This window comes from Harmonia axyridis, chromosome 1 (assembly GCF_914767665.1).
Source record: "Harmonia axyridis chromosome 1, icHarAxyr1.1, whole genome shotgun sequence".
NCBI lineage: Eukaryota > Metazoa > Arthropoda > Insecta > Coleoptera > Coccinellidae > Harmonia > Harmonia axyridis.
Genome location: NC_059501.1, coordinates 76,182,548 through 76,202,904, shown reverse-complemented (window position 1 = coordinate 76,202,904; position 20,357 = coordinate 76,182,548). Strand labels below are relative to the sequence as shown.

Genomic DNA, 20,357 nt, shown 5'->3' with positions numbered 1-20,357 from the left:
AATATCTCAAATGCAATCAGAATTAATGGTTATATTTCATTATCATTCCTGATACAGAAAACAATTCTGCTCACCATCATTTTCCGATGCAAAAATCACTAAGCCATATTTATGAAAATAGTCCATCAAATTCGATAAAAATTCAGCGAAAAAAATATTCATTTTAACCCTCGTTCATTCAAAAATCCGCCACTTTGTGGCTCTTCAATTGTATTATAAATAACTATTGTCACACCCCTCTACAAAATAAATCTATTCACCTTTGATGAATGTACCGTTACAGTAATAGGACAGTACAATAAATATGTTGCGTCCTGAATCATAGATTTCATTAATTTTGACGGTTTTTATAGCAGAAAGATCATGAATGTCAATTAGATAACTGACAATAAACAAATGATAGTTGTCGTTTTGAAATTATTTGATATCATGGGCCTATGGAGTTTATAGTCAACAAGTAGAAAGCGTCACACAATAATCCATAACCAACTTTGATGTTGCGGCCATTCATACGAACGGAAGTATCAGGAATCTATAAATAAATTCAGAAATGTATAACTCTTTAGACAATGCAAATTGTTATTCTTATTATTCACTGAATCGAGGTCGTTGCGGCTCTGTTAGCCTTTCGGGAACTGCGATCCATCTGATCTTTTGTTCTTAACCCTACTTATTCATACAAACCCAAGGAGGCCATCGATACGGTTAACAAAACCGACATCCTTAGGAGCCTTGGCTATTACTTCGTGAGTATCCAGAACTGGCTTTTTCATGTGAGTGGTTCTTAGGTCAGTCAGCACAGGACATTTCTTCGGCTGTTTCTAATTCCTCTCCACAGAGCCTGAAGATCTCATCTGCTTACTTACCCATGCAGTACAAAAGGTATTTGCACCGATGGTGTCCTGTCAGCAGTCCCACTATTACCCGAAGCTCAGCCGTGGTAGCTTCAGGAGCTTCATGGTATACGTCGGTGACAGCAACACGAATTTCTCTGCCTGAGCAAGAGCCGAAGTGTTTCTCCAGAGGGTTTTTCTATTGTCCTATCACATTGTTGGACCACTGTCTCTTATTCGTTTTTTCGAAGCACCACAGAAGGGCTCTGACCAAGAGGTGTCAGTCTCGATGCACTTTTGGCAAAGTTAATCGACTTTTCCGTTTCTTTTCCTTTAATACCACTATGCCCCGGTACTCAGAGTAGAGTTACTTTATTCCCTTTGGCCATCAGTTGCTTTATGGTATTACGGTACTCCCAGGTCAGTAGAGACCCTTGGTTATATGATTCCAGGGATCTCTGCGGGGCCTGGCTGTCCGTAGTTCTATAAATACGCGTCTCTTTGAAGTTTCTTTTGAGTCACTCTTGGGCGCAAGTATATAGGTACAGCTATTGTCTCGGTTTGCAATATAGAGTGCTCATTTCCCAGTGATCTAGATATCGCCGTCTTAGGCCCATATACCGCAATACCTGTGCCTCTTTCTGATTTTGGTTAATCGATGTACCATAAGGAGGACTTTTCGTCCAAGCGATTAACGAAGTTCAATGAACTTAGACGGTCATCAATGACCGTTTAAAAATGTACTTCGAAATCGAATATAGTTGGCATCGCATCCTAGTATTTTGTCAAGGGGTTCGAATCTAATTGATTCAATATCCCCGTATGGTTAATCCAGGTTTCCGGAGATTTCCATTGCGGGATATTCTTATTGCTTCCAGCTACCCACATTTCTGCACATGTAGGTGCAAGAGAGAGAGAGAGAAATCAAGTACTTCTGTGGGAGTTGTATGTATAGCTCCTGTTACTCCAATACAGGCCGGCCTATGCAGTTTCTGCAGCTTGCTGCTTGTGGTGACCTCTTTGGTTTTTGTCCACCAAGCTGAAGACGTATAGGTGACAATACGTCGTACTACTGCAATCTATACCACAGTATACTACAGTCTATAACCACAGTATACTACAGTCTATAACCACAGTACCATATCTGGTCTCAAGCCATAGTTTTTTTAAATAGTCCTTTGCAGGCCCACATGGCTACAGTGGCTCTGGAAGGAATCTTGCTTATATGTTTCCTCCAATGGACTAGTTTTCATTTCTATGTTAAGGATTAATTCTAAAAATTTGAGTAAAATGAAACAAAAATATGGAAGAATCATTGAAATATCTCCAGAAATGAAAAAGTTATGGGACTTTGAAGTTGCGCTTGAAAGAATAATTTCATAGTACGTGTAAGTGGCGTAACGTCTCACACTAGACGACTGGTATTCGCAGAGTGCTTACGAATTCATTGGTGTACAATCACTTGTGCCGTTCGTGTCGTGTTTTGTTCATTACACGATGGCTGAAATAACTTACTATATACATACATATAAATTACTTTTTTCCCTTTTTACTTTTTACTACTCACATAAATATGTTTTGCCATTGATAGACTTCAACAAACAGTACTCAACTACAAACTGTTTATGAAACGTTTTAAATTATTCATCGTTATAAGTTGAACCATGATGAAGCAAACTCAAAAGTAGATACTTACTTGAAAAGTTTGACTCCTTTTATTTCAGCACTGACATAAGATGGATTTGAAGAAAAAAACTCCATCACTGCGAATATATCTATTTTAGGCAAATTGTCACTTTGTCCTTTCACGAAGCCTTCTTCCATTATGGTGACATAAAAACAAAACTCGAGTTAAAACTACACGGTACAACTACAAACGGCGCGAGAGCCTTGGCGCGGCTAAGTATTTAAACGTAATTTATGGTGTAGCTATCACAGGCAAGTGCTGTGACGTCACAGACCAAAGACGTTCCGCGCTAAAATACGTAAATTTAAATAATCTATTTCTCAGTAATTTATTGATGGATTTTCGAAATTTTTCCACTGATTTATCAGTTTTGCTCTATATTTTAATTCTATCGTGTCAAATGTAGTATTATCAACATCACTAAACTAGTCCATTGAGCTTACTATCCAGAGTCACACTCAGATATTTACAGTCACTGGAAAATGCACATTACTCAAACAACTTATATTCCTCTGAATAGTCCCAAACTACGGTTATCAAAAATGAAAACCGAAAATCTGATTAAACACTCCAATTCGTATCGTAAATCAGGCTCGCTCCAATTATTCATCGACATGTTGGGAACCACCCTCATTAATCAAATTCGAATGCCAGAGATGAATATATTGATCATGATGGAATTTAATCATTCCCGAAAAATCGGAGTGCCTCAAAAATGCATGAATAATTTAATCATAGTCTGGCGGCTCACATTGAGAGCTAAATGGGCACAAAATTATGTTCGTCCATTCGTCTGCATCGACAGCGACAGCCTGACGAGTGCTCCGGCGCGAATCTACAGATTTTCAAATTATAATTTACGTCGTTTTGGTATTAATCTGTCAACTGGTCGTTTGAATTCTATGTTCCATTCAGGAGTTGATTAGATTCGAGGTAAACATTGAATGGAATCGGGATTCGGTGAATAACCTAAAATATCTACGTTTTTGAGTTTGGTTCTCTTTGAGAATCTATAACTGTGATTGATTATGTGATTAATTAATATTCATGATTCGCAGTCAGTTTGAATAGAGACCATTATGGTGTGCCGATTCATAACGAATTAATCATTATTTTATATCAATACACAAAATCATAACTTTGTCAGTTTAGTGGTCATGTGATTATTGAATATTTTTTTTCGATATTCTTCTTGAATGTTCTATGTTTCCGGTTAAGCAATCTAAATTAAATTCTGCATTAACCTTGAAATTCTTGGATCATAGCAAAATGCAATAATTCATGTCCAATTAATAAAAATATTTTCGATAATGTGTATGTATTTATTGAAAATTTAACTTTATGAATTAGTGCTTGTGATACTCATGTGCTTGTTTGTTTATATTCTTGTACTTTATAATAGAGATTTGTTATTGTTGAAATTTTTCATCAATATAAGATGCCTTTGCCGTCTAATCAAATAAATAAATGAATAACGAACCCAATCACAGTATTTGAGATCTCAACCGTTCGGTTAAATATACCAAAAAATGAAATAATGATTAATTATATTGTTCCTTCTTCATCATAACTCAAACACTTACATTAGTCGAGGATAGGCTCGTGAATTGGTAAGGTTCTTCCAACCTGCAGTTGAAAATAATATTTATGCGATTGTATTAATTCTTCTTCTTTCACATTTGTCACATCATGCAACTATGTTATTCTACTGTGTTGAAATTTTTATGATTCTATATTCTTGACCTGTCATACACTAGCAAGGAAAATAATCAACTATGATGATATGTTGTACACATACAACAATAGTGTTTTAGATCAACTTGGAATATTCTGTTTGGAGTTAGGGCAAACTGAAGAGTGTTTTTTTTCCGAGGTATATAACTTTAAGTTAGCATTACTGTTCAAGATGGCAACAGATTCAACAGCTGTCAAGTGATTTATTCTCAGTTTGGTTTGGCAATTCATCGTAAATAGACTCATGCCTGAAAAACGCATGCAAATGGTGCAATTTCATTTCGAAAATAATGGTTCTGTGCGGAATACGTATCGCGCACTACTTCCATTTTATTTTGTTTAGCCTTACACCGTTACATCCAGAGAAACCGACTGTTTGGTGCGCTTTATGGGCTGGTGGAATCATTGGTCCGTACTTCTTCAAAAACGATGATGGCCAGAACGTTACAGTCAATGGTGATCGGTTTAGAGCCATGATTACTAAATTTTTCATTCCTGAATTGAACAACCATGATGTCCAGGAGCTGTGGTTCCAACAAGACGGCGCAACATGTCACAAAGCTTGTGCCACAATCGATTTATTGAAAGACACGTCTGGTGACCGCCTAATTTCACGTTGGACCTGTGAATTGACCTCCAAGATCTTGTGATTTAACACCGCTAGACTACTTTCTGTGGGGTTATGTAAAATCATTGGTCTATGCGGATAAGCCACAAACCCTTGAACATTTGGAAGACAACATTCGCCGCGTTATTGCCGAAATACGGCCACAAATGTTGGAAAAAGTCATCGAAAATTGGACGTCCAGATTGGACTACATCCAAGCCAGCCGTGGCTGTCATATGCCAGAAATCATATTCAAAATGAAATGCCACAAGATTATCTTGCGGATAAATAAAACTCATGTCAATCGAATAATCCAACGTTGTTTTATAGCAATTTAAAGTTCTATAGCTCTAAAAAAACACCCTTTAGTAGCAACATCCATAAAATTGATCAGAAAATGTAGTGGAAATTTCACTGGTGAATCTCACTTAATGCATTTCGGTTTCCACCAAAATTTTTTTCTTCTGTGGTATGACAGTACTCAAGATGCGAAATCATTATAATAATAATAATAAAATTCATTTCAAAGTATATCTCATAAACAGTCCTAAGATCAATCATTAGCATAAGATGAAATATCGTCGATTTAAATTTAGACTATCCATCAAAATAGTCGTTCAGACAGTAGAGTTCCATCTCAACCAGCACTTGACTTATTTTCACCGATTTTTAACGAACCTGCAGGAATATATTTAACCGAAAAATATTCTTCAGTATTATGAAAGGTGTCCCAGAATTTTTCTAAACATCATCGTCGAAATCATTTAAAACCTCACTCATTTTCTCGATGACTTCAGAATCAAATTTTCTTTGAAGATTTTTAATAACTTCCCAAACCAGTTTTTTTGTTGAGATATGGAAGATGAGCACAATTCCTATCAATAAGGGCGATCAAATTGCCACGCGATAATACTTGTTCTATTTCGAGCAATGAAAGTGGCCAAATTGACACATACTTTTTCATATAACGATCCACTAGCATATTAGGATCTATTCAAAGGAACTAGTTAGACAATAATTCCTCTGTTGACCCTGCCTCCTGATAAATTACTGAAAAACTCTTGAATATTAGAAATATTCTGCCTTTATCCCAGTAAAGCGAAAAAATCAACAACACAACTAAGTGAAACAGTCCATTGACGGGCAATACTAGTCTAGGCGATTCATAAGTAAGATAATAAGGAATTTATAGCTGCAGTCAATGAAAGTAACTAAATCGGCATGCGGTGAAACGTGGACCGTATTAGCCAACAGAAAGAAGCGAATCTACACATTCTGGTTCCAGAGAAGATCCGGTATAATACCAGGGTTCATTTGAAAGTACTCTTAGGCAATATTTGGTCCTGAAGAATTGCTGGAAACTTGGTCAAACCTTCAAAAACAAAACATTCTGGCTTCCTCCAAGTGACTTTTGATATGCTCTACCTATGTATTCACTATCCAAGCCTTAGGGTTAATGTTGTTTGTATTTACATTATTGAACTTTTGTTCATCTTCAAACAATAATCTTTTTGAACGAAATTTCTATTTCAAAACACACTCAACACAAAAATTGATGATGAATATGTAGTAATAGGTGATATCAATGGAAATATAATAAAAATAAATGCATCAATGGAAATACTCGTCTCATTCTGAAGGCTTCTTTGTTTGGCTTCCTAATATCTCCAATTGTCAAACACTTTTTCAGCGTATGCAGGTCTATATGTTATAGTGAGTACTACTAAAGGGTTCTAAAGGACACCATACACGACACAATAAAACCTTCGTTCAAAACAGGTGTTGTATATCATCGAAAACGAATCAATTCCTGAATTCATCCACCGTTTTGATTTCCATTGTAGAAGATCCTCGGATTCCAATATTTCAACCAGCGCTATAATGAAAGAACGCATTGAATTCCCCCTTTAGGACTTCGAACGAAAAATTCCTGTAATAAACCTCTTTTCATGCCATTTCAATGGGATTATCCACATCGCATCTCATTTAATCCTTATTGAGCTACAGAGCACCCATAACTGCGTGAAGGGTGAGGTTTAAAATTTTTACGACCTCTGTTAAATCGCTCGTGCGACAAAACCGTTTTTCTCGCCGCGAAAGGATTTAGCGCACCACCTTCCCATTCATATGTATATTATTCATTTTATTGTCTCATTGTCAACCGCGGGGGTTTTGTATTAGAAACTCCCATATTTCAGAATTCTCTATCGCCTATCGCTATACGTAAAATTGTGGCATTATAAGGATGTCACTCCAGGAGATTTATAACTGACAGGATTGTGGGATTTTCTTGTTTGCCGACCGAGAATTCTATCGTGCAAACAGCGGTAGCAGAGACTGGATTTCGTGAAGTAAGTTTTGATAGGTCTTCTCGTATTTTATAATTTCAATCTACAGTTGAAGTGAAGAGGATATACGTGGGGAAGCTTGAACATATATCTTGTCTTTTATTGGGAGATAACGATGAAAAAAATTGGGGAAGGTAGTGACATGAATGACGAGCTTTTGCATTTCTTTTTTTGCCTACTTTCTTACACTGAAAGCTTGTCAGAAATTGTATGTTTATGTAGATATTTTACAATTGTACCATAGTAGTTTTATTTGAGGAAGAATATGTAGGTAATACTACTTTTCGCACGATAGAACGAGTTTTGTTAGTTACCTACCACGTTTGTTGCTATATCGGTAGATTATTTCACTGGTTACTAAGATAAACAGAACAGTAAGTGAATCTTACCGTTCAGCGAATAATAAGTGAAAATGACTAAATATTCATTGAAAAATTGGAATAAGACACAAAAAATTAGAATTTTATTCATTCAATTCAACGAACGAAATGAGCAATGAGATCTTTTGATCTCTGCTGTGTTTTCCTTTAATCCATTTTTGGAAAGTCTTTTTCTTCAGGAGATTCGATATCGCTCAATTTCGAATTATATTTTAAATAAATTCACTTAATTATTTTCACTTTGACAATCACAATCAATAAGCTCCCAAGACAGCGCTTTTTTAGATAATTATTTGGCTGCGCTCTTCCTCCAAACTTCTTCGATCGGTAAAAAGACTTACCGATCCCGATACTCAATAAACTTTTGTTATATTTCAATCGACTACCGTAAGAATAACCAACATTGTGACACTTTGTCAAATATGAATTTCCCAAAATGTTGAAATTATTATTGTTGTGTGCATTGCACTCAACATTCTGATTTATTTCAGCTTTCTAATGAAGCCTAAAAACCAATTCATTTGAACTGTTGTCGAAAAACTGTAGCCCAAAAATCTGTCAGTCTGGTTGCCTTAAGAGAGCTCGTTACTATATATTAAATTATGGCATAGTTATATTCAGAGTCTTCTTATTTTATTGAGCTAAAATAAATGAATTTCAACTGATTCCGAGCAGAATTTAATTCATTTTTCCTCGCCTCTTCAATTTTTTGAATGAAATGTGTAATTTATAGATATTTATTTTATTGACTTTCAATCGAGCAATTGTCTAGAATCTTCTGAAATTTTGAAAATTTTTGAATGAAAATATTTTCCTCTATAATGGGTTCTCCATTCCATTTCCAAATTATTCAGTGATACATATTTTTTTCATTTATTTGAGAGGAAATATGGAAAATGAGATCATTCAAAATATGAACAACACTAGATCTCTGTACGTACTGCATTCTGATATAACAATTTTTCATAACTTTTTCACATAAATTTGGATGTATTTCTTCAATAGTACGTACATTCAATGTTGATTTTTAATTGCTCAGTTGGTGGATTATTGACATGAAATTGTGATTTATGAATTCTCAACAATCCCAACAGAAAATTAAATATAATATACAAGGTGTCCAAAAAGGGTATCGGGTATTTGTTTTGCCGCTGCATTTAAGAATGAGTGACGGGGGGGATTGTGAAGGGGATCGTGATGTCCGCAATTTTTTGGAGTTTCAGTGACGATGGAGCAGTATCCAGGAACACATCGCGCTTTTTGCGCACGAGAGTATTATCGCAACGGTGATTCAATAGTAACTTCTCAACAATCTCAACGTTTATATCGTGAGGAATATCGTACACGCCATGCACCAAGTGATGACTCCATTAGAAAATGGATCCGGATGTTCGAAAATACAGGTGCGACGATAAAAATTCAAGAATTTGAACGCCCTCGTTCAGTCCGCGAGGAAGAAACGGTCCTTATTTTCATGAAAATCGACGAGGCCAACCACTCAATGTAAATAGTGACCGTTATTGCGATATGCTGCGAAACTTTTTGGGTCCAAAGTTACTGGAATTTCAAGATTATAATTCAAGAACGTGGTTTCAACAAGATGGGGCCAATCGCCATACAACAAATCAAGCAATGGTAGCTGTTGAAGAATTATTCCCTAATAAGGTCATTTCGCGTAGGGGTAACATCAACTGGCCTCCCAGAAGCCCCGACCTTAGTCCACTTGACTATTTTGCATGGGGGTACATTAAAGGTAAGGTGTATGAGAATAATCCAATGAATTTGACCCAATTGAACCAAAACATAAGGTCAGAAATGGCCGCAATATAGAAAGCTATGTGTCAGCGTGTGATCGCCAATTTTCATTCCCGATTAGAAGAGTGCCAGCAGCGTAACGGTCACCATTTAGATAACATAATCTTTTCCAAATAATTTTCCACTTCATGCTGTAATAATTAACAATAATTTTTTTTTTTAATTGTAACTAGTTTTTGTTTTATCGAAGTTACAAATACCCGATACCCTTTTTGGACACCTTGTATAAAATGCCAAATTTGATTATCGAAACATCGCCTTCTGGTTTCTTTATATTATTTCACAGAATACTTCACTCAGTTAGATATTGCGGTCAAGGTTTTCATTTCAGGTATAGGGTATAAGTATTTTTATACGTGGAATTGACTAAAAGAATAAAAAATATAGGTTTTAATTTGAGAATCATGAGTTTTGATGCATTTCAGTTGTTCAAGGTTATAATCATCTCTTAAAAACCTTGTACATTTTTGACCGAAAACGAAAACATTCTTATGAGTCTATGTGTTGAAAGAATCGAAAATGAAAAAACTTATTCTGTAGAAATATTGAATGAAATGTGAGACCTCTTCGCAACCATTTTACATATGAATCTCATTAACTCATGAACCGTTGAGTTTATACCCAAGTTATGGCATATTGCTAAAATTTTCATCAAATAAGCTATCTAATCAAGCTATGATATATTGGGTATGCCGTCTTAAATGAGATAATAATAGTCTTTATTCGGTATAACCGGAATATTTAGAGGTCTAAAAATATTTTAGAAAGAAAGATCACTGTCTCAAACCCCAGTATGCTAATTTTTAGATCAAAATTATTATTACTTTTCCATAAACGTCTAATACGCAATCACGGTGAATCACCCTGTAAACAGAAATGTGGTCTTCCAGAGAGAAATTGACGCATAGATAAACGAGCATTTAACAGCTTTTAACTTCACATGAGTGCCGTACTCATTGCTCAAAGCCTCTTTGTATCGGAGTTTTTTAACGTACTCATTCCAAAGATCAGTTCAGAATATTGTGAAACCAATCCAATATATGCACAAATATCAAAAGTTTTCCCAAATTAATATTCCTCTATGAATAACGCATATTAAATGCAATACATGAACAAACTGCAAACATTGAATTTACTCATAATGAATGATCATTTTAGTTTGGAATTTCCCAACAATCTATGGTTCGTTGAGTTAGTCGAAGTATTTTGAAATGCATACTTAACATAGTAGGTACATTCCTTTGAAACTATTCGAATATACTGTTTCATTTCTACACAAAAACACATCAAAGATCACTCACTCACCGAAAAACCACAAAACCTTCAACATATTCCTTGTTATCTCAATTGATCACAAATATTTACGAACTATAGGGATACAACAAAAAAACTTGAAGACATCACCTACCTCCAACAAGAACAACGACGAGCAGAATGAAATTTGCCGATGTCATTTTACAATAAATCCAATCTAATAAGGAGTCCCATTCCCAGCAGTTCCCTCAGAGGATCCACATAAGAAATACCCAAGTTTATCGGAAGACCGGAAGTGAGTCGAGAGGGCCAGAGGGATACCCGACATCCACACACTTTCTCGAGGGGTGTCTCGCCTAAAACTGAACAGCGGCTGCTTCATTTCCATTCGTCTGGGCATCGAAGTTTGCGCGCTTTATTTTCTCTGAATTTCGCAGGATTCACGATTCGAATCGAGACCTCGTCACTTCGTCAACTCTGGCTGAAAGGCGAAATTGAAGTTTGTGTGTGTCGAAATGAATGGATTTGAATATCTAATTGAACCCGGCCAAGGCTAGGTGGAATGTCAAATGGTCTTTCAATGTTTCGTCCAAATGGAGTTTTTTGTATTTGTTTATTTTCGTAATAGGGAGGTCTTCTAAATTGGAGTAATTACAGAAAATGCAACTCCGAACTTAATCCTTAAGAGTTCATTTATGGATATAAGAAGTTCGCTGCAGAAGTTATCTTGATTTAATTGAAATTTCGAATTGCTTTGTTCGTAGTTTACTGATTGCCAACAATTTCTAATGAAATGGGGAACTTTGTCATTTCCAAAAATATTCTAACGAACATGATGTGTCAAGTTAGAATTATTCGCAGAGTATTACCAATAACAAACTGGATAGTAGGGTAAAGGGCTTAGAGTGAAGATTGGAATACCTCAGGGAACGGTGCTCGGGCTGATATTGTTTGTTTAGTATGTGAATTCATGGTTGAAATTGGACATTGGTTGATTGATTTTGTCATATTCAGATGACAACCGGAAGTGAGTCGAGAGGGCCAGAGGATTACCTGACATCCACACACTTTCTCGAGAGGTGTCCCGCCTAAAACTGAACAGCGGCTGCTTCATTTCAATTCGTCTGGGCATCGAAGTTTGCGCGCTTTATTTTCTCTGAATTTCGCAGGATTCACGATTCGAATCGAGATCTCTTCACTTCTTCAACTTTGGCTGAAAGGCGAAATTGAAGTTTGTGTGTGTCGAAATGAATGAATTTGAATATCTAATTGAACCCTGCTAAGGCTAGGTGGAATGTCAAATGGTCTTTCAATGTTTTGTTTAAATGGAGTGTTATGTATTTGTTTCTTTTCGTAATGGGGAGGTCTTCTAAATTGAAGTAGTCACTGAAAATGCAACTCCGAACTTAATGATTAAGAGTTCATTTATGGATATCAGAAGTTCGCTGCAGAAGTTATCTTGATTTAATTGAAATTTCGAATTGCTTTGTTCGAAGTTTACTAATTGCCAACAATCTGTAATGAAATGGGGAACTTTGTCATTTTAAAAAATATTCTAACGAGCATGATGTGTCAAGTTAGAATTATTCGCAGAGTATTACCAATAGCAAACTGGATAGTACTCTGAGTGAAGGGCTTAGAGTGAAGATTGGAGTACCTCAAGGAACGGTGCTGGGTCTGATATTGTTTGTTTGGTATGTTAGTTCATTGTTGAAATTGGATATTGGTTGATTGACTCTGTCATATGCTGATGACAACCAGAAGTGCGTCGAAAGGGCCAGAGGGATACCAGACATCCACACACTTTCTCGAGGGGTGTCTCGCCTAAAACTGAACAGCGGCTGCTTCATTTTCATTCGTCTGGGCATCGAAGTTTGCGCGCTTTATTTTCTCTGAATTTCGCAGGATTCACGATTCGAATCGAGACCTCGTCACTTCGTCAACTCTGGCTGAAAGGCGGAATTGAAGTTTGTGTGTGTCGAAATGAATGGATTTGAATATCTAATTGAACCCGGCTAAGGCTAGGTGGAATGTCAAATGGTCTTTCAATGTCTCGTTTAAATGGAGTTTTTTGTATTTGTTTCTTTTCGTAATGGGAAGGTCTTCTAAATTGAAGTAATTACAGAAAATGCAACTTCGAACTTAATGATTAAAAGTTCATTTATGGATATCAGAAGTTCGCTGCAGAAGTTATCTTGATTCAATTGAAATTTCGAATCGCTCTGTTCGTAGTTTACTAATTGCCAACAATTTCTAATGAAATGGGGAACTTTGTCATTTTCAAAAAGATTTTAACGAACATAATGTGTCAAGTTCGAATTATTTGCAGGATATTACAAATTACATATTTGACAGTACTCTCAGTAAAGGGCTTAGAGAGAAGATCGAAATACCTCAGGAAACGGTGCTGGGACTGATATTTTTTGTTTAGGATGTGAATTCATTGATGGAATTGTATATTGGTTCATTAAATTTGCATATGCAGTCTATCGCTATCCTTTTCATTTCCAAGAACAAATAGCATGCGCACTCTCTTTCTTTCACTGGACGGACTTCAAACAGCTGCTATGCTGTGTCCTCTTCTATTGCATGAGATGGTTGATTGGGACCTCTCAGTAGCACACATTCACTCGCAGCAATATTCAACTTTTTAAAAGTCGACAACCGGGATTCGGGATTGATTTTTCGCAGGCAACCTTACACCAACGTGTTCATAATGAAATAATCTTTAATTTTATTGATTTCGATTCAATAATCAGACCGTTGCAAAATGCTAGTATAGATTTACCTGTTTATACCTGGCTACCTGAGAGTTGTGACCGGAAAAAAATAGGCAACCTAATGTTTGCACATTCTATGGGCTTCATACTTTCGATTGGTATAGAATTTATCTAATAATCAAACCGGTGAAATGTTTGAAAAAAAATTTTTTTCATTTATTAATTAAACCTACTCTGGACTAAAATTTGTTAGGCAACCCATATGTGATATATTTATTGACATGTTAAATTTAATATAAAATACGTTTTATCAAATAAGCATCTCGGTGAAGGTCGTTTTATATCGGGATCCTATACTATAATATTATTCATTTTAGCTTTTTTACGTATAAGTGAACTTCAACTATAATGTTGCCAACCTTTTTTAGGGGTTAGGTTTATGTTTATAAAGCGGATTAAAATATTTACATCTATTGACTACGATCAACTGAGTGGATAGTCACAAGTTTCATTCAATATATTCCTAGAAAAAATCATAAGAAGAGAATTATTCATATTAAGTTGCTTAGTCATTGAATGATAAATGTGATTCTTGCAGCCCATTAGTTTTTAATGTTTCTATATGATTGAGATTGATGCCTTAATTTTCTACCAGTAAATTTCGGTGTCTTCAATGAAAATATGTAATTTAGGAGTTCTGTCTTAGGCTGATATAAAAATGGATACAAGAATTCCAATAACATCACCAGAAAAAAAGACACAACCCTAGTATTCAGTTTCACTAAACCAGATCACGAATATTTTTTTTTCTCTTGTACTTGTTTGTTCGTATTTCCTTTATATGTGCTAGGCTACTTTGGCCATCTATACAGCGAACATTCCATTATCTATTATCAAATTCATTAACCACCATCAGACATGCACAACATTCATGACCTAGCCAGGATTCAAACCGGTACCTTTGGCACCATAGTCGACTCTCAATCCACTGTGCCACCGAGATAATCTTTTTGTTTCTACTTCAAGAGCATCTTTTTTGTTAAACTCCACACTACAGACTAGAATAAGAGCTCCAAACAAAAAGAAGCAATTATCAAATCACGCAACGATGTCCACAAAGCAATCATAGAATAAACGAAGTTATAACCTCCAGTATGGCACGCCCCTAAGTGAAATTTCATGGTCATACACACTAATGTTTATTTCACCCTCAAGTTCACACAACAAACTGAAGTAGTTACAAGTGTGACCTGCCCTAAATATTTCACGAACGCTAAATAGAACATAGCTCTGGGGAACTAGTTCACCTTCCCATTACTGCATAAATAAATTACTTCGAGGTGGAAGCCAATGTAAATAACTAGGTAAGTGTTAAATGAAAACTCGTCGCTGTCCAAATCGTCCCAATGATTTACGCGTCCACCAAACGAAGCTATATTCGCCGTTTATGCTTTCCGGTAGGTAAAATATTCTCGTCCGGTATTTGAAATACGGCCACTTCGTTAATGCCGAGTTATCGGAATTGCATTTAGCCATTTTCATTGGTCTGTTCGTTATCTGTTGGTCGGTGATTCAGGGAAACCGATCGTTTTGGAGGTTAATTTAATTAGTACTCTGCATCTCGAGTAACAGTGCACGAATCTAATGCAGAATAAAATGTAAAGTTTCATTTTGAATCTGAGGCAAGTATGATCATTCATATGGCTGAAGAGATGAAAAATTGAATAGAAAAGTATGCCCCATGAACTCGTGAATAACTCATTATTGCATTGAAGATGTAGTTCATTCAGGAATTATTGACATCCTGGGTGGCTGTGGTAAACCGAAATTAAGTTAGTAATAGCTCATTCAGCTTTTTCAATGCGGGATTCATACTCTGCCCGAAATATGGGAGAAAATAGTGAACAGTGATGAACAAGACTTTTAATCTTAAATGTATATACAGCTTTTCACAATAAAGCCTCAAACCGCTGAAGTAAAGTTGTAGGCCTATGTATATAATGATAAAAATCGTCATAATGGTTTCGTGTTCTCTCTTAATTATTGGCACACCAAACATGAGTAAATCCTCTTTCTAACTGTTCACTATCGCAAGCGGTCAACACTTGTTGCTCTCACAAAATGTGAGGCCCAAGATATATCTTAATCTCCCAAATGAATGCCAAAATGGACGACATAAGCTCTATTCACTGAGTCAGAAATAAAATTCCTGATTTTTTTCGATCTGATATTTCATAAACTATTCGTCAATTTCTGGAGAAAATGCCTAAAAGACTTTGCCGAAGGTCCCTCAATTTTTGACAATTCACCTCCTAAAAATGTTTCCACTCAATTGCTAATACCCTGCAGATAATTCCAAATTGACACATCATGATCGTAAGAATGTTTTTGAAAATGACAAAGTTCCACATTTCATCAGAAATTGTTGGCAATTAGTAAACTATGAACAAAGCAATTCGAAATTTCAATTAAATCAGGATAACTTCTGCAGCGAACTCCTAATATCCATAAATGAAGTCTTAATCATGAAGTTCGGAATTGCATTTTCTGTAATTAGTCCAATTAAGAAGATCTTCCTATTACGAAAATAAACAAATACAAAAATGTCCATTTATACGGAACATTGAAAGAACATTGGTCTTGGCATAATTCTGGGAGAAAGCCATATATTTCGTATTCGATAAGTTCAAAGTCAATTCATAACTTTAAAGCCATAATTTAATACATTTTAAACCTTCAAGTGTTCGTTGCTTCACAGTTTCCCATGAGTTTTCAGAAATCACTAAAACAGTGTCATCTGCATATGACAAAATTAATCAACCAATATACAATTCCAACAATGAATTCACATCCTAAACAAACAATATAAGCCCCAACACCGTTCCCTGAGGTATTCCGATCTTATCTCTAAGGCCTTTACTGAGAGTACTGTCCAATATGTTATTTGTAATATCCTGCAAATAATTCGAACTTGACACATCATGTTCGTTAGAATATTTTTGAAAATGACAAAGTTCCCCATTTCATTAGAAATTGTTGGCAATTAGTAAACTACGAACAGAGCAATTGAATCAAGATAACTCCTGCAGCGAACTTCAAATATCCATAAATGAACTTTGAATCATGAAGTTCGGAGTTGCATTTTCTGTAATTACTCCAATTTAGAAGGCCTTCCTATTACTAAAATAAACAAATACAAAAAACTCCATTTGAACGAAACATTGAAAGACCATTTGACAGTCCACCTAGCCTTAGCCGGGTTCAATTAGATATTCAAATCCATTCATTTCGACACACCCAAACTTCAATTTCGCCTTTCAGCCAGAGTTGACGAAGTGACGAGGTCTCGATTCGAATCGTGAATCCTGCGAAATTCAGAGGAATAAAGCGTGCAAACTTCGATGCCCAGACGAATGGAAATGAAGCAGCCGCTTTTCAGTTTTAGGCGAGACACCCACCGAGAAAGTGTGTGTCAAGTATCTCTCTGGCCCTCTCAACTTCCGGTTGTCATATGCATATGACAAAGTCAATTAACCAAAATCCAATTCAAACAATGAATTCACATTCTAAACAAATAATATCAGCCCCAGCACCGTTCCCTGAGGTATTCCAGTCTTCACTTTAAGCCCTTTAAGCTGCTATCCAGTTTGTTATTGGTAATACTCTGCGAATAATCCTAACAACTTGACACATCATGTTCGTTAGAACATTTTTGAAAATGACAAAGTTCCGCATTTCAACAGAAATTGTCGGCAATCAGTTAATTACGAAGAGAGCAAATCGAAACTTCAATTAAATGACGACAACTTCTACAGCGAACTTTCAATATCCATAAATGAACTCTTAATCATTAAGTTCGGAGTTGCATTTTCTGTAATTATTCCAATTTAGAAGACCTAGAAAAAAAACATACAAAAAACTCCATTTAAACGAAACATTGAAAGACCATTTGACATTTCACCGAGCCATAACGGGTTTAAGTAGATATTCAAATCCATACATTTCGACATATACAGGGTGGCCATTTGAAAACGAAACAGACGAGATTACAGACGAAATAAAGTTTTTCGATAGAAATGCTCGGACAGGTCGATTTCTGTTTCGAGGGGGACAACTTAAGATGTAGGTTACGGACGCATAGCGCTTCAACCCTTGCTACTACAACCCTCACCCCCAAATTTTGAATAGGGAAGATGGGGTGAGTGATACCTCATTTGGAAGGTATTTTTATACTGATTTCAGCACAGTAATTGTTTTTTCATTTTATGCATTAGTTCTCGAAATATTCTTAACTAAGTATTTGAAAATGAAGTAGTGTTTTCATGGCACTTGTAGTGTTTTGTGAAAAATCGACATTTTGAGCTTCAAAACAACCATGACTGTAGCTTCCTTCCTAACTAACGCATGAATATTTCGAGAACTAATGCATGAAATGAAAAAACAATTAATGTGCTGAAATCAGTATAAAAATACCTTTAAATTGAGGTATCACTCACCCCATCTTCCCTATTCAAAAATTGGGGGTGGGGGTTGTAGCAGCAAGGGTTGAAGCGCTATGCGTCCGTAACCTACATCTTAAGTTGTCCCCCTCGAAACAGAAATCGACCTGTCCGAGCATTTCTATCGAAAAACTTTATTTCGTCTGTAATCTCGTCTGTTTCGTTTTCAAATGGCCACCCTGTATATTATTACTTATGGTTATTTAAATGATTGTAATTTCAGGGAGATAGTTTAAATTTCAGGGAGAGAGTTTTAATTTTAGGGAGAGAGTTTTGAGTGATAGTGATTCCGCATTATGTCCCATTTTTCTCCACCCTTGTAGTATTTCAGGTTCCGATTCACCTACACCGACAGACCCTGACGTAGTCGCTGTTCTCATATAGAATCAGTGGCGCCCTTTTTTGAACCAGCTTCCGATCTCAGTGGGGTCTGTGGAGAAGAAAAGTGATAAAATAGATTCTTCCGAAGAATATTCCAGCCTCATGTCATCATCATTCATTCTGCGTATTTCATTTTCCATACTTTTTATATTGTAATTTATTTCACAATATCCAAATTTTTGTCAACAAATTTATTATTATTATTATTATTGTAATTTATTTCACAATATCCAAATTTTTGTCAACAAATTTATTATTATTATTAGTGTAAATTATTTCACAATATCCAAATTTTTGTGAACAAATAAAATATTAATAAAAATTCATTATTATATTATGTATCCCATATATTTTTCATTTATTCATTCACTATGGAAAACGATCAATAAGATTCGAGTCAATATAAAAATTCATGATTTTTTGAACCCATCGAGTGATTAAATTCGATTCGTGATATAATATGATGAGATATTTGTCCCACTATGTCAAATCCAATTAGTGTTAACAGATTTTAACAGTGCCGTTCTTTGGGAGTAACTCATTCAGCCAATTTGCTATACAATCAAAGGGCTGTTTGATGTGGAAAATGTGATGCAGAGCTTTCCGGCTGAAACCATATGGTTACGAAGTTAATTCATTCGTAAAAAATGACACGATGTGATTTCACAGCGAATCCAACTCGTTGGCTAATGGACATTTCTGGTTCTTTGGCAGCAGTCTCACGAATCAAGTTGATGTGTTCTCGTGGACAACGAAATATGACTATTCTTTTTCAACTTCCACAGCAACCATTCATTCGATAATTTGGGAAAATATTCTTTTTGTTTAGGCACCCATAGTTATTATTTCAATTATCAGGAAATAACTTTATTGATAAGTTGTGAAGGGATTTCCAATAAGAGGCTTTAATTTGAATAACCCGCTATCTGTGAAGATGTAACTTTTGAAGCTGTCTTCTTTTGATAATCGTCAACTAAAAACTACGCTATTACTAAAAATGGAACAATGCACCCTACAACAATACAATGAAATTGCTAAAATTCAATACAAAAATCATGAAAATTTTGCAATCGAAGTTCACAATACATCAAAAATGTGTGCGTCGCTCAAGAAAAACTGAGGATATTTCTGCTAGTCCGTAAAATCCAGGTTTGTTCAGGAAAAACCAGGTTTGTCAATTCCTCGTGGATGTTGGGAATTAGGCATTTTCTATGGCCAAAATTGAAAGATATTCATGTGAACAATAAGAACGGAGCCGTTTGGGCTGTCAGAGAATAATTGAGAATTTAACTCAGTCGAAAATTAATGTACATAATTGCACTGCAGAGAAATGATTAATGATTTTTTATTAATGGAACTGAAAGATATTGATGTAAACGAAGTTCATACTCAACAAGACGCTGACGGTACTATGTGCCGTACAATCGATGAGACCACCGCAATTTTGCGAAAAGAAATAATTTTCGAAGATGTGATCCCTATTGGCCACAGAGATCTAGTTATTAAACACCCATAGAATTTTTCCTTTGCTACCATAATATGAGACCTATGCCAATGCTCCACAATCGACTCAAGACCTTAAAGATTGAATTCGTGAAGTTATCGAGGAAATACAGCCGCAAATGTATGAATTTTTCATGGAAAATTTCATAATAACTTCAATTGAGTTTATGGTGCAATGTTTGAAGAGTTTATAAATTGTCTATAATGTCAGACTTCTGTAGGAAATATATAAGAAATATGAGCAGGGCTGGCGTGAGGGGCGAAACAGTGAAGCTATCATTTCAGGTGCCTCTATTTGAGGGGCAGCATTTCGGCCCAGTTTGCTGGCCGCCTTTTCATGTTTCATCCTTGTTTCTTCAAAGAATATAAGGTTGATTTTAAAATTAGTGGCAATGGAGCAATTTGGAAGGAAAGGTATCAAAGGATATTTCAAAAAATTAATTAGTAATTTAGAGTATAGGATTGAACTTCACCGCTTAACGTAGTTTAAGAAGGGTGATTCAGGTATAATTCCAGGATATTGTATATTTAGCCCATTGTATTCTAATTTTGTGTTAGGAATTCCTTATTAGGCCGTAGTTATTCGATTAATTTTT

At 35.7% G+C, this 20,357-nt stretch overlaps 1 protein-coding gene across 3 annotated transcripts in view; it reads right to left on the bottom strand.

The window, feature by feature from the left end:
• The window catches only part of LOC123678213, a 452,860-nt gene that overhangs the window by 78,935 nt on the left and 353,568 nt on the right, over positions 1-20,357 (bottom strand). The window contains exon 1 of one of the 3 annotated variants that reach the window (XM_045615114.1): positions 10,813-11,073. The exons of 1 other annotated variant lie outside the window; for it this stretch is intronic. In XM_045615114.1, the coding sequence (XP_045471070.1) occupies positions 10,813-10,858 (46 nt within the window). In that variant the 5' untranslated portion in view covers positions 10,859-11,073. Of the gene's footprint in view, positions 1-10,812; positions 11,074-20,357 lie in introns of those variants that run through there. One more of the 3 variants, XM_045615129.1, reaches the window with a different exon arrangement.